This window comes from Delphinus delphis, chromosome 14 (genome assembly GCF_949987515.2).
Source record: "Delphinus delphis chromosome 14, mDelDel1.2, whole genome shotgun sequence".
In the NCBI taxonomy this organism is placed as follows: Eukaryota; Metazoa; Chordata; class Mammalia; order Artiodactyla; family Delphinidae; genus Delphinus; species Delphinus delphis.
This window is the reverse complement of record NC_082696.1, coordinates 76,623,843-76,646,881: the sequence shown is the minus strand read 5'-3', so window position 1 is coordinate 76,646,881 and position 23,039 is coordinate 76,623,843. Positions and strand designations below refer to the sequence as shown.

Here is a 23,039-nt window from a genome sequence, read left to right as displayed (position 1 = left end):
AAATGATTTTCATTATTATAAATAGTGTCACAGAAAACACATTAGCCCTATTAAAATTTTGGACCCCAAATCTGCTCCTTTCCATTGTTAACTGGAATGATAGCTAATGATACTTATTATTCCATATATTTGCTATGCTTTTACTTACATATTAGATTGAATCATACAACATTGTCAATATTTGATGATTTCTAACTGGCAACATGGCAATGCAATGCGATTGAAACTAATATACTTATAAGTACATATTTTTGTTATTGATATATTATGTAAACAGGATCTATTATCCTGAAATTTACTTTTCTCATTTAATGAAATGTCCTGGTCTTTTCCTATGGCAGTTCCAGTAGACTATATTACCACTTTTAACTGCCATGTTCCACAGTGAATAATACACCACACTATGGACTTAACTGTTCCCCTGTTGATGGGCTGTGCAATTATTTCGTAATTCAAAGCAATGATACTGTGAACATTGCAAAGTGCAATGATTTTTGTAGGAATAATTGTCTAAACAATTATTTACACAGTAGAGTATCTGAGTCAAATTTAAAATTTTATAGATATTGACAAATTTCTCTTGAAAACATGTTTTTCCAATTAATACACCCAACAGCAATGCCTGATAGAACTAGTTTTCCCTGATGTTACCCACATTGGATACTTTTGACCTCTTGCCAAACTCATGAGTAGCTAATGATATATCCTCATTGTTTTTAGATTTCCCTAATTACTGTGAGATTGAATACCTTTTCCTATGTTTCATGGGTCATTTGGATTTCTTCTATGAACTTGCCTCTATATTCTTTACTCATTTTAATATTAGTATGTTCGCCTTTTATTGATGTGTAGGAGCGCTTGTTAGTACGGATGTTCATCCTTTGTCTATAAGTTGTAAATATTTTTCTCTCACCTTGTTGTTTATCTGTTAATTTTATTTATGGTGTGTTTTCCCCTATGGGGAAAATGTCTTCTTGGATTGAGGTCTTATTAGGGAAGCCTTTTTTTAGCCTAATTTATAGAAATATAAAAGAAATTCTTCATATTTTCATAGTTTCAATCTTAGGTTTGAATCTTTGATTTGAATTGATTTGTGTGTGGTAAGAAACTAATATTTTATTTTTCTAAATGGAAGGCCAGGTGTACTCTAATCATTATTGACAAGTCTATACTTTCCCTACTGATTTGAAATGCTTGTTAAAATAAATTCTTTGATATATAGGGCTTTGTTTGGGGCTTATATATGTTCTGTTGATCTATCGTCTAGGTCTGTGTCTATCTTAGTGCTTTAAATATTATTATTTTATGTATTTCTATCTTATAGAGCAGCCTCCCCACCATCGTACTTTAAGATTTTCTATTGTACATTTTTATTTCCAGGGGAACTTTAGAACCAGAATGTCAAATTCCATAAAGAATTCTGTCAGGATTGAGATTAACTCAGAGAAAACTGGCAGCATCATCATAATCTTCCCTTACCTGAACGGATACTCTGTGTTTTATGTTATTTGTTAAGAAGCTTTATAAATGTAATTTCATATACCTGCTGCAGCAACCCAACAGGGGTTTTTTATTGGTCTCACTATCCAATGAAAAAAATGGAGGTTTAGAGAAGTTAGGAAACTTGTTGAAAGTCACCTGATTAGTAAATTGCTACGCCAACATTTTAATCACAATTTGTCTGACTCCAGAATATGGCTTCTTAACTCTTATTGGATAATGGTCTTTAAAATGTTAATACTTTAAAGGAACAGGGTATGTTTCATCAAGAAAAGGGCTCAGTCTCTCTTGTTTCTTGTCGGTTGTGGAAGCAGCTGGCCACAAGTGCCCCTGGTGGGAAATTAGGGACAGCAGCCACAGAATGAATAAGAGGACAGTGACAAAAACAGGATGATCTAATAAAGACGTGGGTCAAGGTGATCCTCGCGGAGGAAATGTTCAAGAGTGTGTGATTGGAAGCTCAGGACTGGGGAAGCTCGGGACAGGCTCGGGAGAAGACTTCTGAGAACAGAGGCCCCCCAGGCAGAGCTTCACTGGGTGACACAGGACTTGGAGAAGAATTAGGACCCACTGGGTTCCCTGTTTGTTCATAAGGCAACCTACGCCCTAAAGTCTAGTTTGTGAATAGAAGGCCAATTATATCTTACTTCCTTTTCCTCCTTCTAAAGAGCTTCAGAAATGAAGGACTGATTCAACGTATAACATATCTAGAGAATGGCTTACCATGTAAACATTAAAAATGATGCTACAGGGACTTCCCTGCTGGTGCAGTGGTTGAGATCCCGCCTGCCAATGCAGGGGACACGGGTTCGAGCCCTGGTCTGGGAAGATCCCACATGCCGTGGAGCAACTAAGCCCATGAGCCACAACTACTGAGCCTGTGTGCCACAACTACTGAAACCTGTGTGCCTAGAGCCTGTGCTCTGCAACAAGAGAAGCCATCAGGATGAGAAGCCCACGCACCGCAACAAAGAGTAGCCCCCGCTCGCCGTAACTAGAGAAAGCCCATGCACAGCAACGAAGACCCAACACAGCCAAAAATAAATTTAAAAAAAAATGATGCTACAGAAAATATTTAATGACATGGGACAATGTTCTAAGTAAAAAGAGCTGACTCTAAAAGAAGCCAGTCTAATTCCATTTTGCTTTGGAAAATTCTATGTAAAGAAGTACATCAATTAACGTGATGAATTATACAGGCTTTTAATCTTCCTTCTCATCACTTTCTATATTTTTCAGCTTTCTTATGATGACAGCTAATGTGTTTGCAACCAGGGAAAAACTCAAATATTAGACACATAGACACCGATTAAGGTAGTAGGCCATGTGGTGTTCTGTCTTAAAGCTGATGCAGCCTCTTTTTTCTTCCCTTACTGGCTTTAATGAAATCCTGCAGAAAGGCTTAGGGCCAATGGTTCTCAAAGTGTGGTCCTGGGACCAGCAGCAGCCGTACCTGGGCCCTGCACAGACCTACCGAACCACAAACAGCCTCGCAGGGCCCAGCCATGTGTGCTTTCACAGGTTCTCTGAGAGATTCCGGTGTTCACTGAAGTTTGAGAACCATGGGTTTACGGGATTGCATGAATTCATGCTAATGATGGGTGTCTCAGAAGCCTGAGTGACTAATTCTTGGGTCTGAGTGTCGCGGTGCTAGACCCACCTGCACGGCGCTCCCTTCCCTGGGGTGTCGTCACAGTCTTCTCCGGAGGCACAGGGCCCAGGGTACCCCGCTCGGCAGCGACACTCGGCTTCCTCGGTCCACTCATTCCTCACACACTGGGCAAATTCGCCACAGGCCAGGAATTTGCAGGGGTCTGCTTGATCAGCTGTAAAAAACAGGGCAGATTTTATTGGTGGAGGGACGCCTGAGCAGTGGATCCTGCAGAAGTCAGAGATGAGGGACCACATAGATTTGCCATCACCCCACTTTGTTTTTGTTTTTGCGGTACGCGGGCCTCTCACTGTTGTGGCCTCTCCCGTTGCGGAGCACAGGCTCCGGACGCGCAGGCTCAGCGGCCATGGCTCACGGGCCCAGCCGCTCCGCGGCATGTGGGATCTTCCCGGACCGGGGCACGAACCCGTGTCCCCTGCATCGGCAGGCGGACTCTTAACCACTGCGCCACCAGGGAAGCCCCATCACCCCACTTTGGAGTGAGTTGTACAAGACTGAGAAAAGACTGGAGAGAAAAGGGAGCCACACATTTCTGTATCTTTGATAAATGAGTTTATAGACACACGTGATAACATATTTAGCTCCAAATATAATTATGCACAAACTGGTATGCATCAGAATCATCTAGAGGCCTTGTTAAAACAGACTCCTGGGACCCCCCCTCACAGTTTCTGATACAGGAAGTTTGAGGACAGGAAATTTGTATTTCTAAGGCACTAACAAAGGGAACATTAAAAAAATTCTCTAATGCAGATGATGTTGATGTATCTGACCTGGGGAGCACATTTTGATAACCACTGTATTAGAGAATTAAAGTTTTTTCCTGGGCATACATCTGGAAAAGACAAAAACTCTAATGCAAAAAGATACTTGAGGGCGGGCCCGTGAGCCTGCAGGGCTTCTGTGGTCAGTAAACTTGGCAGAGCGGCTGACTCCAGCGGCTGGGCCCGTGAGCCATGGCCGCTGAGCCTGCGCGTCTGGAGCCTGTGCTCTGCAACGGGAGAGGCCACAGCGGTGAGAGGCCCGCGTACCGCAAAAAAAAAAAAAAAAAGATACATGCACCCCTATGTTCATAGCAGCACTATTTACAATAGCCAAGACATGGAAGCAACCTAAATGTCCATTGACAGATGAATGGATAAAGAAGATGTATGTATATACAATGGGATATTACTCAGCCATAGAAAGAATGAAATAATTCCATTTGCAGCAACAGGGATGGACTTAGAGATTATCATACTAAGTGATGTAAGTCAGACAGAGAAAGACAAATATCGTATGATATCACTTATATGTGGAATCTAAAAAATATGATACAAATGAATTTATTTACAAAACAGAAATAGACTCACAGACATAGAAAATAAACTACAGTTACCAAAGGGGAAAGGAGTGGGTAGGGATGAACTGGGAATTGGGTTTAATAGATACACACTACTATATATAAAACAGATAAACAACAAGGTCCTACTATATAGCACAGGGAACTATATTCAGTATCTTGTAATAACCTGTAATGGAAAAGAATCTGAAAAAATATATATATATAACTGAATCACTTTGCTGTACACCTGAAAACATGGTAAATCAAATATACTTCAAAAAAATTTTTTTTGTTCATTAGGTTTTTTTATTTTATTTTTTTTTTTGCGGTACGCAAGCATGTGGGATCTTCCTGGACTGGGGCACGAACCCGTGTCCCCTGCATCGGCAGGCAGACTCTCAATCACTGCGCCACCAGGGAAGCCCCATTAGGTTTTTTTAAAGGCAAGCATTTTCTGCAGAGATGAATTGGTGATCTTATATATTTAAGATGAGAGATACCTTAGAAGTAATAAAATAGTCATTTTTATGGACAGTTTTGAGAACTTAGGATGATTTCTTGATTTAAAAAAGTCTCTTTTTCTCAGTCTCTTGTGATCCCTAAGGCCCTCAAGTGAGAGGTTCTTTCCTTTGGAAAATTCAAATAGACCTCAGGTCTCTGTTCTTCTTTTGTCATCAATTGTTCTCTTTCACTCTATTCTTATTTCTGTAAGATTGCCTCAAGTTCTTTGTAAGGTGGAGTATAAATCAGGAGAATCTCAGACAATTTAGCTCTGGAAGGCCTGTGGCCCCTGCCAGCCCCTTCCCTGTCTTTCTAGAGCTGAGCCTACCGAGCTCTCGGGCGGAGAAGCAAAAGGCCCACGTCCCCACGTGCTGATGGCAGAACCAGAACAGGCCCCTGGTCCCCAGACCACTATTCTCTTCCGCCCAGAAGGTTTCCTGTTGAATCACATCAGCCATTTACTCTTCAGATTATTTCAATAAGCACCTATTATGTGATAGGAACTAGAGGACAGGCAGTCAGGTATGAAGCCACTCTTTCAAGAACCCTAGGGGACAATAAGACATATACACAGATGTTTCTACACAAGAAGCCCAGTATCTTGTCTAGTGTAAGGGCTCTCACTATGAGGGTATGTTAGAGAAGAGCTATCTGGGAGGGGACTGTTGAACTGTGTGTCTAAAGTGGGTTGCATTTGATGTGCAACGACTAGGAAAGGCACTCCGACTGGACCCAGCATGAGCAGAGGCACAGAGGTGGGAAAGCAACTGCCATGTGAAGAGGGGGCAGGGGAAGCCCAGCATGGAGGAGAGCAGAGACTTGTGCACACGGAGGAAGGGAATTGAGACTGGAGAGGGACGTTCAGGCCAAGCTCCGGTGGGTCTTGAAGGTCGTGCTAAGGAATTTGGACCTTACAGGCAGGTGGGAGCCATGGAGGATTTGGGGGCAGGGGAGGGCTGTGATCAGACTTGTGCTTTAGAAAATATGTAAATAGATCTTAGAAGTTTCAGAATTAGGATTGCTTCCGTGATCGTCTGGTATAGTATTTCCCAAGCGGGAACATTTGCAGAACTCCAACTGAGCAGGATTTAGTAAGTTTTATGTTAAAAATAGGTTTGGTGGCTAAATAAGTTTTTTTTTTAAAATGCTGCATGAAATAAACATAACCGGTTTCTCTCTCTTTCCCCTGGACTCTCTCTCCCTCCAGCTGCACCCCCTTCTCTTTTTACTTTTAAACCTCTTAGAGTCACTAATAAGCGAATATCTATTGCGCATCTTCGAGGCAAGGCTGGAGTCAGCCGCTTTGCCAAGACCACAGAAGCCCTGCAGGTGTGTGGGGTGCAGCTTGTGGGGCGAGAATTCCACGGACCCTCGTGTTCACTGTCCCGATCTAGCGCCCCCTCGTGGTGGAAAATGAGAGCTAGGGGGTTGGCTAGACCAGCCCAGGCGGAGGGAGGGCGAGAGCAGGTCCTTGAAAACGTACTTTGGGGTCTCCCAGCAAAGTAGATCTGCTACGTTTTTACGTAAAGTTGTATTTCTCTGCAACTTGAGGGTCCATATGGACAGCCAGGCCTGGCTAATGCGAACGGGTTTCCCTGCCTCACAGTTCCTAAAGCTGGCCGTGCGAAGGGGTCCTTGTCACTGTTTAGAAAATGACTCAGATTTACTCTGACAACCCAGGTGTTTCATGTCCAGGGCCTGGTTTAATAAATAACAGCTGTCAGCAACTTGACAGCCAGGCCTGCAGTCCTGAAAGCAAAGGCCAGGAGGGAAGAGTCAGCGTCTCCTCTGCCCTCTTTCTGCAGTGGAGAAATAGATTTACCTGGGAAAGCAGACTGAATGCACCGAGTCTACCCCTCTGAAGAGTAATAGGAAATGTGTGATAATCAGGTGAGTTTCCTGTTTAAAAAAGTGTTTCTGTTTTTTTTTTGCGATACGCGGGCCTCTCACTGTTGCAGCCTCTCCTGTTGCAGAGCACAGGCTCCGGACACGCAGGCTCAGCGGCCATGGCTCACGGGCCCAGCCGCTCCGCGGCATGTGGGATCTTCCCGGACCGGGGCACGAACCCTGCATCGGCAGGCGGACTCTCAACCACTGCGCCACCAGGCAAGCCCAATGTTTCTGTTTTACCAATATTTCCTTCAGCCCAGCCAGGCGTAGTCTATGTCTGTGTACCAGTAAAGCTGAACAGAACACAGTAAGGCAACACTGGAGAAATGAATTTATCCAAATCTGGGGGCCATCAATCGGCTATATTTGACAAACAAATGCACCTAGTTTATAGATTACTTGCTTCTCCCATGTCATTTATTTGGGACCAGCCTACAGAACAGTACAAGACTTCACGTCACCTAGTTGTTTTGGTTTGCTGTGTACGTCTTCCTGGGTCCTAAGACAGTCATTCAAATACCAAATTGGCCCTTCAAACTCTTTAGTATTAAGAATTCCAGTCCAGCTAATTGCTTTAGATTTTTATTTTATCCATATTTAAAACCTTACATTTCAGGCAGAATTTTAGAGCTAGAAGGTATTTTGGAGACCTTCTCCACTGATTTGCTCACTTTGCAGATGAGGAAGCCAAGACTCAGTGAGGTTGAATGTTGCCAAGATCAAGGCTGTTTGCGCTCAAGTCCTCCCCCTTCCCCCCGGCCCCCCATCTTGTGGACTGTGTGAGGACAGGTTCCAGGGAAGGAAAGAGTACCAGGGGGAGCCGTTGGCCATGGTTTGTAAAGGCAATCTCAGTTAATTAGAATCGTAACAGAAGAGACGAATATTTACATTAATTTGTGAGGCAACTCTTACTGCGTCCCCTCCTATTACCTTAAAAATGTATGAAAAATTATTTTCATAAGTAAAAATGACCCTCTTTACTTACATATCATTCTTTGAGGGACACCTACAACTTTGGGCTTTAGGCTGATTCTGCAGAGGCAGGGCCATAGAAGAGGAGAGATGGTTCTACGATGGATGAAAGTTTAACTAGTAGAAGTTTCTTAAGCAAAGCTTTCCCTACGTTGTTATTTCCTTTCTTTTTCATTCTTCATTCTCCTTAGAATGATGGACTCATTCACGAGTGGACCACACAACTATTTGCCTCTTCCTTAACATAACTCCCCGGGACATGCGCAGAACAAATTGGTCTGAACTTCCTGCACTTTGCTCTTGATTTGGTCAAGATTAATAATCTCAACATTATGCAGCAACAACCTAAGATGCTCTGTTCTGAATGTGGTGTGTGGCATGGAAAAAGGGAGGACAAGACTTGAGATCAGCAGCCGGTCAGGAAGAGAACAATTAGCTGCCATTTTCTAGAAGAATATTTTCAAGTCACTATCAGGTTGTGTGTGGATTTGAGGAAGTGAGGGCCTCATGATGCCTTAGCCTCCTGGGTTTACTTAAATCCCCTTTAAATAGATTGTTTTGATGGTGCGTACTCCCAAGAGGTTTCTCTATAAGCCTGTACCACACCCAGCAAACACCTAGTATGATTTGGGACATCCTCTGGGCTTATCATAACTGCTTGCTAGCAAAATGACTTAATATTCTATCCTTAATCCATGTGGATAGCTCTTCTGCCGAGCAAACTGGACAATCTCTCTGTAGAGGCAGCCCAGGGCACTCAGTGAGTTGACTGTGTTAGTAGCTCCTCGTTTGCAGCAGGTGGGAAAGGTCCAGGTTCATCCTGGCACTTGGTCCTTGGCTTCCCACGTGGTTTCCAAACATAGTCAGAGCACTGGTGTCATTTCATTTCAGGCCTTGTCCCTGACTTGGCCTCAGAAATCATGATCCTGAGCCTCCAGCTTCGCCAGGAGAACAATGGCAATTATCTATACGAACTGGGAGCGCACATGTAATGAGGGTTACTGTTTGTTTACCACTGTGCTGGGCACTTGAAACATGTGTCTTCATTAATATTCACAATAATCTTCCAGAGTAGACAGTGCTGACCTCATTTTCCCAGGTAAGGAAACTGAAGCCCATTTTAGGTAGTATGACCCAAGATTAACCTGTTCAGCTTTTGACATCATTTTAGTGGTTTCAAATATGGGGTTTCCAGGAGGCCCTTCAGGGCTTGGAGGGGGTGAATAGGGACGAGGGAGAGAGCAGTGGGGAGGCGAAACTCGCCAGCATCTCCAGTCTCATTGGTTTACAAATCAGATGTCCAGGAAGGCTTTCCTCTGAACCTTAATCTAACTAAAGCAAGCTCAAAACCCTCATCTGCCACTGCTCCTTCATGAGGCAGAAAGCTTCCCTTATAGAAAGCGCAGTCTGACAGACGGTGGCTCCACATTTCTTTCTGTTGTTCAAATGTGACAGCAATGAACATGACTTGCAGTAATGGAGCTGTCATGTGGGGCTTGGATCATTTTGAGATTTCCAGTACATGCACATTTTATGTGTCAGTTTCTCCCCTGGATTTGCTTCTATCATGTCTTTGGTGTGCATTTCAAAGGTCTTGAAAAGTATTCCCAGCTGCTGACTGAGGGAGGTGGTCTCTCAGTCCTACATCATGTGATCAAAACGCATCTAAATGAATACCCCCTGCCTGCAGAGGACACTTGAAAGCACTTTACAGTTATAGTTAAAAAAAGATTACGATCCAGGTCATCAAGCAGCTTATAAATCCATAGGTTCCTGATGGTCCAAGACTGTCTTTTTTCCAACCCTCTGTTTCTGGTCCCAAGTGCACTCATGCCTGAAAATAGACTCTTGTTTCCCGCCAGCGCTCTGAGGGTCTCAGGCCCACCTGTCACTAACTCCGGTTCATTGCACCCACCCCTCCCCCCAGATCGTCCTGTCACTTGTACCGCATCCTTGGGGCTGAGTATTGATTGTCTTTCTGCCCTTTGCTTCATCATTCTTTACCATTTCACCATCCCCTTCCCTTGCGCGGTCCTAACACTCACGTGCTAGACCGGAAGTGAGGCATCGCCTTTAATCGGGTCCCGTCCTAGGGCAGGATTTCAGTTCAGTATGGCTGGAACTCAGGCTTCGTTTGGTCTGGCCGGCGCTGAGGGCCTGTTAGGACTTTTCTGTGGACTTTTTTTTTTTCTGTTTGTTTTTTAACATTTTAATGCGATGAAACCTAGTGATCGCTAGATGGCGCTCAATAGCAAAAGAAGTAGGAATAGATTCAGGGGATGAAATGATAAGAGCCCGAACTGATTTTTGTCTGCTTAAAATCCGCTGTGCGGAGCGCACCGGTGGAGGGAGGCGAGGTCCGCCTGGAGTTGGCGCGGTGGCAGAATCAGCTTCGGGGGACCGCTGATAGAGCCCTTAGGACGCCGTGATCACCGCGGCAGATCGGGCCTGGCCGGCTGGGGCATGTGGTGCAAACTCCTGGATCATCTTTTCCCATTTCAAAAAGGCAGAGACAGGGCCCCGGAGTTCCGAGGAAGCCGCGACCCAGCCTCACGTCTGAGAGAAGTGGGGAGCTGGGGCCCCCTAACCCCCGAACAACCTAGGCTTTGCGGTCCCGGCTTTGTTGGTGGGGAGGAGCGCGTGTCATTCCTTTCCTTGGGGCATCACGGAATGACAGCCCCACACATCCGGATCGATGGTAATCTGCCGGGCACGGGACGCACTAGCCCACCGACCGTAATTTTAGGGGCTCGCGAACGTGTTTTAAATTCTTTAAAATCAGAAGAAAAAAATTAATAGAATCCAATCTGCATTATATCTGTCTCGATACCACCGCAGACATAAAATATAATTTTAAAGATTTCTATTAATATTAATTTTTAAATTAATATTCATGAAGGCAAAGGGTCTAGATCCCAGGAAATCCTAATGCAGCGCTGGTCGTCTGCCTGCTCCCTTCTTAAGGCGTGAATGTCATTTTAATTCAGTGCTCGGTGCGGAGTACTTAGTCATTGAATAAATGTGGCGCCCTTCTGGGGGTTTGTGTGGGGAACCTCACCTTCCACACAGGCCCATCGGGCTTGTTTTCCCAAGTCCTGAGAACGTTCTGGGCTTGGCCGCACCTGCCGCGGAGTGAACCTGCTCATCCCTACTGTCAATGCTGAAGCCTCCAGGAAGGCACCCTGGGCGAGAAGAGCTGGTTCTCAGCAATTATCTGTGGCCTTGGGAATGCAGGTTCGCATCTTTGTGTCTCATTTCTCCCTTCTATAAAAAAGGGGTAATGAAAGCAGGTGATCGCTAACATTCCTCCAGCTCAAATAGAAATCTCCCATTCTAGGTGTCCTACTGGAACAAAGGCATCCGGAGCTTTAGCGGGGCTCCAGAACTGTTGAGCAATTCAGTGATTAAAAGAACTTAAAAAAAATCTACATTAAAAGAATTTTTAAAAAATCTACATTTAAGTTCATGTTTATTGTTTTATTGTTATTTCATTACCGGCCAAAAATATTTTGCTTATGACTTATTGCCAAAGGGTAGGATTAGAGTGAGAATAACTATTCAATGATACGTAACGCACAGCATAGTACTATGCACGTGGTTGCAGCTTAATACACGTTTGTGGAATTAAGTAAGTTATTAATGGGCCTTCTGTCTGGCTTGAAGGGGCACGCAACGAAGAAACTTAGGGTTTCATTTCAATTCTCCACCATTCTCAAGAAAACCACCACAAACTCTTTATAGGAGGCTCTCAGTAACATTTCCAGGGCAAACACACATGTCTTACCGTGGACAGAGAGTTGAAGAATTCTCGCTCAGTCCTTTTTGTATCAGCTAAACTGAGGTGTTCTGGGTGCACTGATCTTAGGGCCTGAGTGTCCCAGGATGTGGAGGGGGACGGCTGACAGCAGGGGCTGTGGGAAGTGACCCTGCAGCTGGGCTGAGTCCCAGTCTTGTGTGGAGGGTTTGCATTAAGGGGTTGGATGAAGGGCTCTGGGAGTGTCGTAAGGAAGCTCCATCGGGTGGTTCGGGTGTGAGATGAGGGCACAGGTTGAAACGCTGGAGAGGGGTGAAAGGTATGTGGCAGTGCAGCTGGTAACGGAAGCACACATTAACAGAAAATCCCTGTGGTGGCACCCCGGGGGGCACGGGGCAGCAGCAGTGTAACCCTAGGAGACTGGCCAGAGACCTAGGAGATGGGATGGGGGAGCTGGCGAGAGTCTCCTGGAGAGAGGATTCGTGCGGCTGCCCCAGCTCGGAAGGGGCACTCCTAGCAGAGCCAATCACCAGTACATGGAAAGGGGACATTTGCAAGTTTGGGACTTTTGTTTCTGAGAGAACGATTTTTTGGTTTTTTTGACATTCTAGAATATGACAAAATATTGTAGGAAATTTCACTTGGTGAAATGTAGAACCTAACAGTTCATCTAGGATTAATTAGACTGAAGTGTGTTGTCACTTTTTCTAAGTAGATTAAACAGCCTCTGTATACCCAGTAGGAGAGCTGATAAGACTCCTTTTTATAAAGAGGCAGTAGGTAGAGTTGAAGGAAACACACAAAGCTGCCTTTGAATTCCAGCTCCAGCCCTTGGTGGCTCTGTGACCAGTAAAAGGTAAGTTACTCACAGTTTTAGGAAACAGTTTCTCCAACTGTGTAATAGGGGGAAAATAATAACTTTGTGTAGTTACTTATTAAGATTAAAAAATAGTGTCAATCAACAGTAGCTGTTATCATTTTTATCGTCATTATTGTGATGAGTGACATCTACCATCTTCTCAGAGCTGGTGACTAAGTGCGAATCTTACAAATGATGCGCTTTGCAGAGAAAATGAGTTTGTTGTTCCACATTCTGGCTGGAAGCATCTAGGATGCCAGACTGTAGTTAATTTCAATGTTTACCATTTACCAGCCTTGAGTCTGCCTGTTTTTGAGGAGGACTTTTAGGAATTCAAGGAGAGAATAAGTCAGAATAAGTTATATGTAGTTTTGCATGTTTGAAATCTTCAACCTGCACACCTAACTGGCATAAAAGCTCTACATGCTTCTGAAGAATTTTCACAGCAGCTTAAATGAAAGACAACTCTAGTTGCTGCGGGTGCCGGTAGAATACTGAGCAAGCCGTGATTTATTGTTTTTCGGTTGATAAATCAGATAGTTCTAACGTTGGTTTATACTTTTTATATCAGAGATGCATTTATTCAGGGAGTTTCAAAAGGTGAAAGGCAAACTGCACACAGTACCAACAGCGTGTGTGGCTTCTCCTACCTGTCTGCGCCTCTGCAGATGCCATCTGGCCTGACAAAGTGCTGACCCTCCTTTAGAGGACACAGCCAGACGGCTCGATGCTGAGCTGAATGTGGGGTGAAATTCACCTGGAAATCTCATGAGGGTTTTCAGATTCTATCTTCTTTCTTCTCTTTAGTCCCAAAGTAGTAAAGGAATAATAACCCCCCCTCCCCGCTCCCGGCATTGCTACCATAAACCACTCTTCCACCCTGACATTAGGCCAAAAGAAAAGAAAAGCACTTGATTGGGTTTTGTTTCAAATTTTGCAAATGGAACTAAATATTGGTCTGTCCGGGCATTGCCTATAAATATAATAAAACTGGGGCAAAGAAAAGAAATGCTACATCCTCTGACCAAGAGGGCTTTAACAGTCCCCTCAGCTCAACTAAACTTTACACTGGCTTCTTTCTTCAACCTCCCTTTCCTTAGAGTGAAACTGAGTGGGACCCTTGTGGCTCCTGGGCATGGAAATATTTCTGTGTCCCCCATTTCTTGTAGGTAAAACTCTAGCCTCCATGACCTTCCCTGAGTTCCAAAGGGCAGAGTCGAACAGTTGCTAATCAGGGAAGGGAGGGAATGCAGAGACAGGGGAGGAGTTGTCAAGAAACAATAGCACAGCCTTGGGGCAGGGTCCTGGTTCCCCCTCAAGGGATACACATGACAATATCTTTGAGATCTTCACAGAACTAAAACCCCCAGCAAATGGAAGATGTTAGCATTCTTCATTCCAGAGAAGGCCACCTGAGGCCAGATTAAAGGAACAACAGAAGCTTATCAAGAAACTACATGGAGGCTTCCCTGGTGGCGCAGTGGTTGAGCGTCTGCCTGCCAATGCAGGGGACGCGGGTTCGTGCACCGGTCTGGGAAGATCCCACATGCCGCGGAGCGGCTGGGCCCGTGAGCCATGGCCACTGAGCCTGTGCGTCCCGAGGCCACAACAGTGAGAGGCTGCGACTACATGAGACCAGATTAAAGGAATGCAGGCCCTGAACACACCCTAATCTTATCAGCAACGCTGCCCTTGAACTATTGCTATAAAACTCCTCACCAAATCCTCGCGGGTTGGGACACAGTTTTGAGGGGCATGAACCCACTGTGACCCCCCCTTTTGACTCGGCACCGGTGCACAGAAGCTGAGTTTTTGGCATCAAGAGCAGCCAGTTTAGAAAACTTGTAAATTCTTCCTCTGCCCCTTTGAGATGTAAATCTCTTTAGAGCTTCTTGCCAGAATGATGACTCCTTCTCCAGCTCTTTGGCTTGCTTGTGTCTTTTGGTTCGACACCCATCAAGAGGGGAACCCAGTTTTCGGGTAACACTGCCTCAGCCTGGCTTTCCCTTCCCTCCATTCTGAGCATCTTTACTCCTTGCTTAGTACCCAAAGCTGCTCTCACAGTGGAAGAAGTACCCTGCCACTCCCAGAAATGTCTGCGTTTTCCTCCTGCCCTTTCTGGAATAGCCCCTCCTTACCCTCCCTCGCCTGGGCCCACCACCATTCTACAAGGCCCAGCCCCTATGGCTGTCTGTCTAGGAAGGCTGCGGTGACATTCTCTCACCTGGGGAGAGTGAATTGCTCCCTGCTCTGTGCTTCCTAACATTTCTGTTCATATCCTGACTATAGTGTTTAGAGAGTCTCTGACTTTTTTTGTACATACTTCTGTCTCTCTTGTTAGACCTTTTGCTCCTTGGGGCAGAGATGGGCTCCATCCACCTTTGGGTCCGGGGTCTAGAATAGCGCCTGGCTCTAGGCAGACGGTCCCTAAGTGCTTCCTGAAGGGATGAATGAACAGAGTCCCACATCGTTTTTGCATTGTCATTTACTTGTCTGACTTTTCTGTAACAGCAAAGAGAAGGGCTGGAGAGAGCAAGAGGCTGGGAAACCTTTGATGGTTTAAGAAAAATCCCCCAATATTTGGAAATAAGGAGAAAACTGGATGACAAGTTGCCTGGTAAACAGGGATCATTGTGGGCCGACCCAGCTATCTGCCTGCATTTTTACAGCCGGCCAGCTAGATTTTTACATTTTCAAGTGGTTATATACGCACCAACATAATATCCTCAATTTTGCCTTTTGTCTCGTAAGGCCTAAAATATTCACTGTCTGTTTGCTGACTCCTAGAAGGAGGTAACTTGGTTTGACCTACCATTTACTATTGATTATGGCTTTTTACAACTCTATAAAGTTAGAAGCTATCATAGAGAAAGTGGATAAGATACAATGATTGTATTTTCTGTTTTGTATTTAGATTTCATCATTTGCTTTTGTTCTCTGTTTATATAAGATCCCTGTTTCCACATCCTCTTTAAACCAGATTTGTCATCTAACAATTTCCTTATTAATGAGTCAAATAAGACTGTGGCATATGCTCACTATCTATTCGTATGACATTCATGCTTTTCACATTTGGGGGTTTGGAGGAGGCAGGCTGGCAGCTCCCGGGCTGGGGGACATTGCACCTGAGGCGGGAGACCCTCCAGTGTTGTGTAGCCCTAGTTTTAGTCTGTTTCTTCCAAGAAAGTGGTAAGAAAAGTGCAAAGAGGTAAGACACCCCGTAACTTAGTGTTGCTGTATTTGGCCATCCTGGTTGGGAAAAGGTTGAAATGATAGGACACATTCCCCATTTTCTAAGGAAAGATTCTTGGGCTTCTCTCCCGTAGACAAGCTAGGTATTTATTCCGGATGTACAGTATTTCCCTTTCGGATCCTATTTCAAGGAGAGTTTTCTCCAGTAAGTTCAAGCAAATACTTATATGAACAAACCCGAATCAGCGAGCCTTCTTCTATTGGCTAAAATGGCCTTCGGGTGTTATCTGGGATTTTGATGGTCAGTGCCCTGACCCTGTGACCTCTCTTACTACATGCTGGGGGATGGGCACTGCTGAGCCTCCACCGAGCCTTAGACACTAGAAAAGACCATGCCAGCAACAGAGCCAGAGGCCGTGTGTATTGGGATTTGAGTTCTTGTTCTCTAGGAAGCTGAAGTCCTTGGGGTCCAGGGACCTGAGAGGCAGCGTGAGCAGTTGGGTGCACTGGTTGCATGTACTAGGAGGATGTTTTAATCAGCTTGCCTGTCAATCACCATGACAGCTTACACTTAAATACACCACCATGAGGAGAAAATCTGGACCAGCCAGTTATGCTGAAAAACTAGAAGCAAAGTAGCTGTCATCTTCTAGATTAAAGGAATAAGAAGAAAACTACTGAATATCATATGCATATTTTCCCTTAATTTGTTTTAAAATCCAGACACCCATTTCTTCTATAATCAAAATACTAATTTTGTACATATTTCCCCAAACTAAAATTGTACAGGAGAACTGAGGCTAGAAACACTAAGTATACAGGTGGTTTTTTTTTTTTTAATGATCGGCATTTTACGTTTCAAGAAGTTTTATAAGATGTGCAGATTCATAGAAATAAGAAACTAATGAACTCTGTGCAGAAGCAATGGTTGTAGCAGGCTGTGAACAGGGAAGGGCTGTGAGTAGTGTGAGAACGAAGGTGGGAGCATTTGTGAGTCTGTGTCTGGGTGGGTCCCCAAGTACCCCTCTGTCTTGGGTGGCTACTTCCCTCTCTTCGGCAGCCGCCACCCTCCAAAGGTAGCTCGGGCCACTGCCACCAAAACTTTTGTGGCTGTTGTCCTGCCTCTCCGGCTCTGGTGCTGACAAAGCTTTTCTCCTTGACCAGACCCTAACTCAGGCTCCCCTAAAATTTCCAGCTCAGCCTCAACTCTTGGGCTGTGTTTGTCTCTTCACTGTCCACTTTTAGCACGAAAGCTGTTAAGTAGGTTTGGCCAGAATCTCCCACCCTCCATATACCTGATCCTCAGGTTCCTCATCCTCTGCTCTCTCCCAGGTGGTGTCTGATCACCTGGCCTGGCTTCTGCAAGAATCCTTTTAGGTCATTTTAGCCAGAATCCCCTCTCACCCCTGATGTTCCTTCTTAGTAATATTCCACCCACTGACCCATTCTGCTCCTTGGCTATAAATTCCCACTTGCGTGTGCTGCGCCCAGAGCTGAGTCCAATCTCTCTCCTCCACTGTGAGACTCCATTGCCGTGGTCCCTACATCCATCAAGATGGGCCCCCGGAATAAAGTCTCCCTTGGCATCTTTAACAAATGTCACTGAGTCATTGTTTCTTTAACGACGCTGGCTGTCTTCATGGCGACAGCAGCAGCCCAGCCCTCATACCACCAACAACCACAGGCCTCCTCACTGCCTGAGATCAGCCAGGGAGACCAGAATTCTCTACATTCATCCCTATCCCCATATTTTCTCTGTACTATTCAGGCCTCAGGCTTCAGTGAAATGGGATTTAAAGGAAAACTCAGTGCTTTCTTCTTTATGGGATCCCTCCCTGGTGATTCCCAAACTCACAGAAATTTGCAACTAAGAGTAGCGTATCAGAAAGTGCTCATTAGAAGGTCTTTGAAGGGAAAAGGCATAGCTTTGATCCCAGCATCATTGTAAGGTGACCACCCTTGGCCACAGGGCAAGTTCCTTTGGGCAGGGACTTTCATATGTTCGCTGGTTATCACCGTGGTGGATGAATGCTGACTCTTGGGTTACCCGTGTAGAAGATGGTAAGGTTCAATCCACCATCAGCCGCTTGCTGGCTACATGGGTGAATCTTCCCTTTGCCTTTTGTGAAATAACGAAACCAGCTGCGAGGGAGGAAGCCCTGCCTCCTCCCACCTTCTCCAGCTCCCTGTCCGTTGGAAGATGGCACAGTGGCTTCTCACTATAACTAGGAGCCCTTTTGGATATTAGATTTATCCGTTTTGATTTATATAGAGGAATCCATAAAGTTCTTTGCTATTTATTTTTAACTTTTATAAAATCCATATTTGGCTTTCTAATTCTGCTGTCCTCCAACCCTTTCGTTTAGGCATTACTCATGTCCTGGCTGGCTCACGACAGCCGTTCTTGGCAGACCTCATCCATCTATCCATCCAGTCATTCAATAATTCTATGAGTTCCAACGTATTAAAAATTCAGATTTTTCTGAATTCTCCAAGTATCAAGAAATAAGTAGAGTAAGGTAATGTCCCAGGTGGCCCAGCGCTCTCTGGCCCCCCCCTCTTGCTCTACCATTAATCAGTGTAAATTTGGCTCCAGTAGGGACTGGAACCCACGTTAGCACCATCTCATTTCTATTGCTATTGGCTTCTTAGAGGAAAAGCTACATAGCCAAACTGGTTGTGAGAAATTAGTGAAATAATTTCAGTTGAACCTCCACACAAATACCTTGTCGTGGTACTGTCATTGTTCCCACTGGTACCCTCCTCAGATCACAGATTATTAGTCAAGTTGCTAATGACGATGTTACAATATCAACCACTAACTTTTATTAGTCAACTACAGTGTGTTGAACGTTATGCTAAGTGTTGGTTAATCCTCACAGCTCTTACTACCTCCATTTTCCAGTTGTGGAGATGGAGTCCTGCTGTTAGTGAAACTGAACAGGACCCTGTAGGGCTCCTGGGCACGGAAGTCTTTCTGTGCCCCTCTCTCTTGTTTGTAGGGAATACACTCCAGCCTCCATGACCTTCCCTGAGTTCCAAAGGGCAGGTTCAAACAGATGCTAATCAGGGAAGGGAGGGGATGGTGAGATAAGGGAGGAATAGTCAAGAAACAATAGTGCAGCCTTGGGGCAGGGTCCTGGTTCCGCCTCAAGGGATACACATAACAATATCTCTCAGCTCTTCTGCAGAACTGAAACCCCCAACCAATGGAAGACCTTAGCATTCTTCCTTCTGGGGAAGATCACAGTTGATAACCTGTAGAAACTCATCAAGAGACCACCTGAGGCCAGATTAAAGGAATGCAGGCCCTGTACACACCCCATCCTTATGAGCAACCCTGCCCTTGAACCATTGCTATAAAACTCCTCACCAAATCCCCCCCCCCCACCAGGTTGGGCCACACAGTTTTGAGGGGCACGAGCCTGCTGCGTCCCCCTTTGCCTGGCAAAGCAATAAAACTATTCTTTTCTACTTCACCCAAAGCCCTGTCTCTGAGATTCGATTCCACACTGGTGCACAGAGGCAGAGTTTTGGGCATCATTAGAACACAGGATTCATGTTCAGGACCGTAGCCCTCCAAGGTCATGGTTTTCTGCTGTGCTTCCTTCCAGCGTCCCCAGGGTCCCTTACACATCCCTGGCAAATACATTACCAGCTTCCTGCCCTCTATCTAAGAGGCGCCCAGTTTTCCCCTGCCTCAACTTGGCTCCTATTGTTGGATGGGTCTCTAAGTAGCCTGTCAGCTCCCTGGGGAGGAAAAAAGGGAGGGGGTCGGGCCCTTGTCCCTCTTATGCTAAGTTCTCCCTATATATGTTCCTGTTTTCAATTGACTGAAAAGAATTGGTCTTCTGATCTTAACTGGCAGGGACCCCCTGGTAGTTTTCAGGGGAAGAGGCGGTATCTTACTAGCATTTAGGAGGTCTTTGATTTCTTAGGGGTCCGGAGGGCTTGCTTAGCTGCTTGTGTTCAAAGGTAAGCGCTCCCAGGCTCAGTGCCTTCAGGCTGTCTGTCTTTTTAATAATCCTGTTTACTGAGGTAGGAGGCAATTTTCTTAAAGTTGCTCAAGGCTCTGCTCCATCAAAGGGAAGCGTCTCCCAAGTGAGCCTTTTTGTTTGCATTTTGCCCGAGGCCTTTCCCTACCCCTTCATTGTTAGTCCCCAGGAAGCCAGGGAGGATGTTACCTATCCACCTCACTAATTCACAGCCAATTAGGAAGTTTGTTCTGAACATGACTCCAAGGTCGCTTTTCCAGTAGATTTGGAGCCTTGCCCCCTTGCCATGCAGAGAATTAAAAAATTGTCTTCAATTGGTTAGAAAACAGAATTTTGAAGCTAATGGTGGAAACAGTTCCCAGTTTGGGCATAGCTGGTTATATTGGTACGTACACTATGCTTTATCATCAGAACAAATGTTTGCTATTTTGTAGCTTCGGGCTCAGCCCCTGTATCTTTAAGGTTTTTTTCACATCTAACTGCTTTGTTTTAACCTGCACATGTGGAAGCTGATCTAGGGTATACAAATGGGAAGGGACAGGATTTTCCTCTTGGGTGATGGTGAAGTGGCTTTCTTCCAAGTTTGAGTTTGGGTCTAATGATTATTTTTCTTTCCTCGGGAAACTGTCTCAGTTTCATCCCGAATTGTGCTACGAAGAGGACTGGAAGGTTTCTTAGGTGGTTGCAGTTCACTGAGAAAGTGCTTTTGACTTCCGGCAAGATATAAATTAGCTTGTCTGGGGGTTATGTTAAAAAAAAATCTCTTAAGCACAGCATAAGTTTTGTTCTGTGGGGAAATTATAGAGCCCAGATTGTGAAGCAAGAGGTATACTTGCTCTTTGGATGTAGGAAAACTTTAACCTGCATGTCTTAGGACCCTACCTTTCTACCACGTTGATTCATAGCTTCTGAAAAGTTATTCTGTCAAGTGCAGTTTTAAACTGATTCTTGTGGCCTCAACGTTGAACTGCATGCCTAAGCAAACAAAACCAAAACACCCCCACACTTTTCTGGGTTGGATTCTTTTACCTGGTTCCACATCGAGAGAGTAGCTATCTATTTCCAGATCGAGCTGCTGTGCGGCCGCAGAACGAAAATCCTCCAAGACCCCTCGCACAGCCTTGGTCAGGTTATATGGCACTGAGTTAGCAAACTTCATTTTGCTATTCACGATCACGCTCCCATTTCTGAAGTTAAGTATTTCAAGTTGCTTAAAACCTGTGAGATTGGATCGTAGATATGGAACCAGCTGCAAAAATAAAAGAGGGTTTACTCTTAACGGGGTTCTAAGTGCTCAGATGCTTCTCCTTCCATTTGTACTCACATTTCATTATCTGAGGCATAAATTTCAGTTCCTTTTTTGACACTGATTTTTTTTTTGCGGTACGCGGGCCTCTCACTGTTGTGGCCTCTCCCGTTGCGGAGCACAGGCTCCGGACGCGCAGGCTCAGTGGCCATGGCTCAAGGGCCCAGCCGCTCCGCGGCATGTGGGATCCTCCCGGACCGGGGCACGAACCCGTGTCCCCTGCATCGGCAGGCGGACTCTCAACCACTGCGCCACCAGGGAAGCCCTCAGTTCTTTTTTTATGTTTGTGTTTGAATTGAACATGAGACCAGACACCACTATTTAATGATCTATTTGCAGTGATTATGTCCCATATTTCCACTTTCCTGGGTACTGAGATGGATGGGCAGTGATTTTCTTCATGATGAATTGTGAGAACAGAGGATTGAAAAAGAAATCCAGGTCAATACTATCAGCCAAGAAGGGATGCCAGGTTCAGTTATTTAAAAAAAAAATCCAAGTAAATAAAAACGTGTTCCAAACTGAGCCCAGGAGCAGACTGACCTATGCCTGGTCAATAGGACATCCATTTGGAAGCAACCAATTTGAAATGACGTATTGAAATAAACAGCTGAAACATCAGCTCGTCTGTCTGTGCAGGATGCTTCATATCAACACAAATGTGGTGAAGTGGAAAGAGCAGAGAACTTGGCTGTCAGAAGACTAGGTGTCAGTCCTGTGACTGTTGCTAGCCAGCGGTGTGACCTCATCAAGCCATTAACTACTGTAGTACCTCAGTGCTCTCACCTGAATTATGAGGGAGAAGAAAAGTTGTTCCCTAAGGACCTTTCCCAAGTTATAATTTAATAATCTCAAAATGATGCCCCAGAGGATTGTGCTTCACGTTCCCACACCTGTCTCTTGTAAGCCACAGCCATCCTTTTTTTTTTTTTTGGCTGTGCTGCATGGCATGTGGGATCTCAGTTCCCTGACCAGGGAACCTGTGCCTCCTGAAGTGGAAGCGCACAGTCTTAACCACTGGGCCACCAGGGAGGTCCCCACGACCGTCCTTGAGATCACTTTTCAGAAATGTCTGAAACTCAGCGATGTCTGCTTTGTTTCCGGCCTTGAAAGTGAGCCCTCTCCTTCATGAACCAATACCCACGAACCCAGAGAGGGCACAGATGCAAACTACAATCTCCCAGGCTTGGCCTAGACCTGCTTTTCCTTTGCCCCTGTCCCCACCCCACCAGAATTTTGACACTGACCCAGACCCACATGTTGGTACCCCTTCCAGTAACCGCCCCCCCCGCACAAGGTCATTGTGAAAATAAAATGAAATTTTATACAAAGTGTGGAACCGCTCTCTCCTGTTTTCTCCCACCTACTTTGACTAGGCTCATTCTCTATGTCTTAACATTGCTTTGGCCCCTGGTGGGAATTCCCTGTCCTCAGCTAGTGTGCAGACAACTAGCTGCTCCCTTCTCCCAAATCATTCTCCTCTTCCTCACGGGAAAGAGGCTGCCCAGCTAGAGACCACATTTCCCAGCCTCCCTTGCAGCAAGCTGTGGTCACGTGCCCAGTTCCCACCAATGGAATATGAGTGTAAGAGATGTGGGCAACTTTGGCATCACTTGCTTAGGAAATTGCTTGCCCTGGGCTTCCTCTCTTTCCCCTTCTCACAGTGGAAACAGGGATGTACTGGCGACCCAGCTTTGGCTGCATGAGTGAGGAAACACCCTTGGGGTTGGCAGAGTTATAAGATGAAGGGATTGTGAGTCCCTGGATGACGTCATAGAGCAGAGCTGTCGCACCCACCCAGTGGAGGAGAAATACGCTTGTACTCTATTGAAGTTACTGTATTCTTGATCTTTTCATTATGGCAGCCCAGCATGTACCCTAATACACCTAATACACCTGGGTTTGGTGCCCTGGGACTCTGTTCTTTGAGATTGTCCCAATATCTACTCACCTCATTTGGGGGAGGGGGGAATAGCACAAAGTCTTACTTTAAAGTTCACCTGAAGCATTGGTGTTTATGTGGTTTTAATTTGCTAATGATTTAACTTATATGTAGCTTACAAATATTTTTCCT

The 23,039-nt window shown here is 45.2% G+C and overlaps 1 protein-coding gene across 2 annotated transcripts in view; it reads right to left on the bottom strand.

The window, feature by feature from the left end:
• IMPG1 (interphotoreceptor matrix proteoglycan 1) overlaps nt 1–23,039 on the bottom strand; it is a 90,945-nt gene that overhangs the window by 3,217 nt on the left and 64,689 nt on the right. For both annotated transcript variants that reach the window (XM_060030634.1, XM_060030635.1), the window contains 2 exons: nt 20,689–20,908; nt 3,161–3,326 (listed from right to left, as the gene is read on the bottom strand). In XM_060030634.1, the coding sequence (XP_059886617.1) occupies nt 3,161–3,326; nt 20,689–20,908 (386 nt within the window). The remainder of the gene's footprint in view (nt 1–3,160; nt 3,327–20,688; nt 20,909–23,039) is intronic.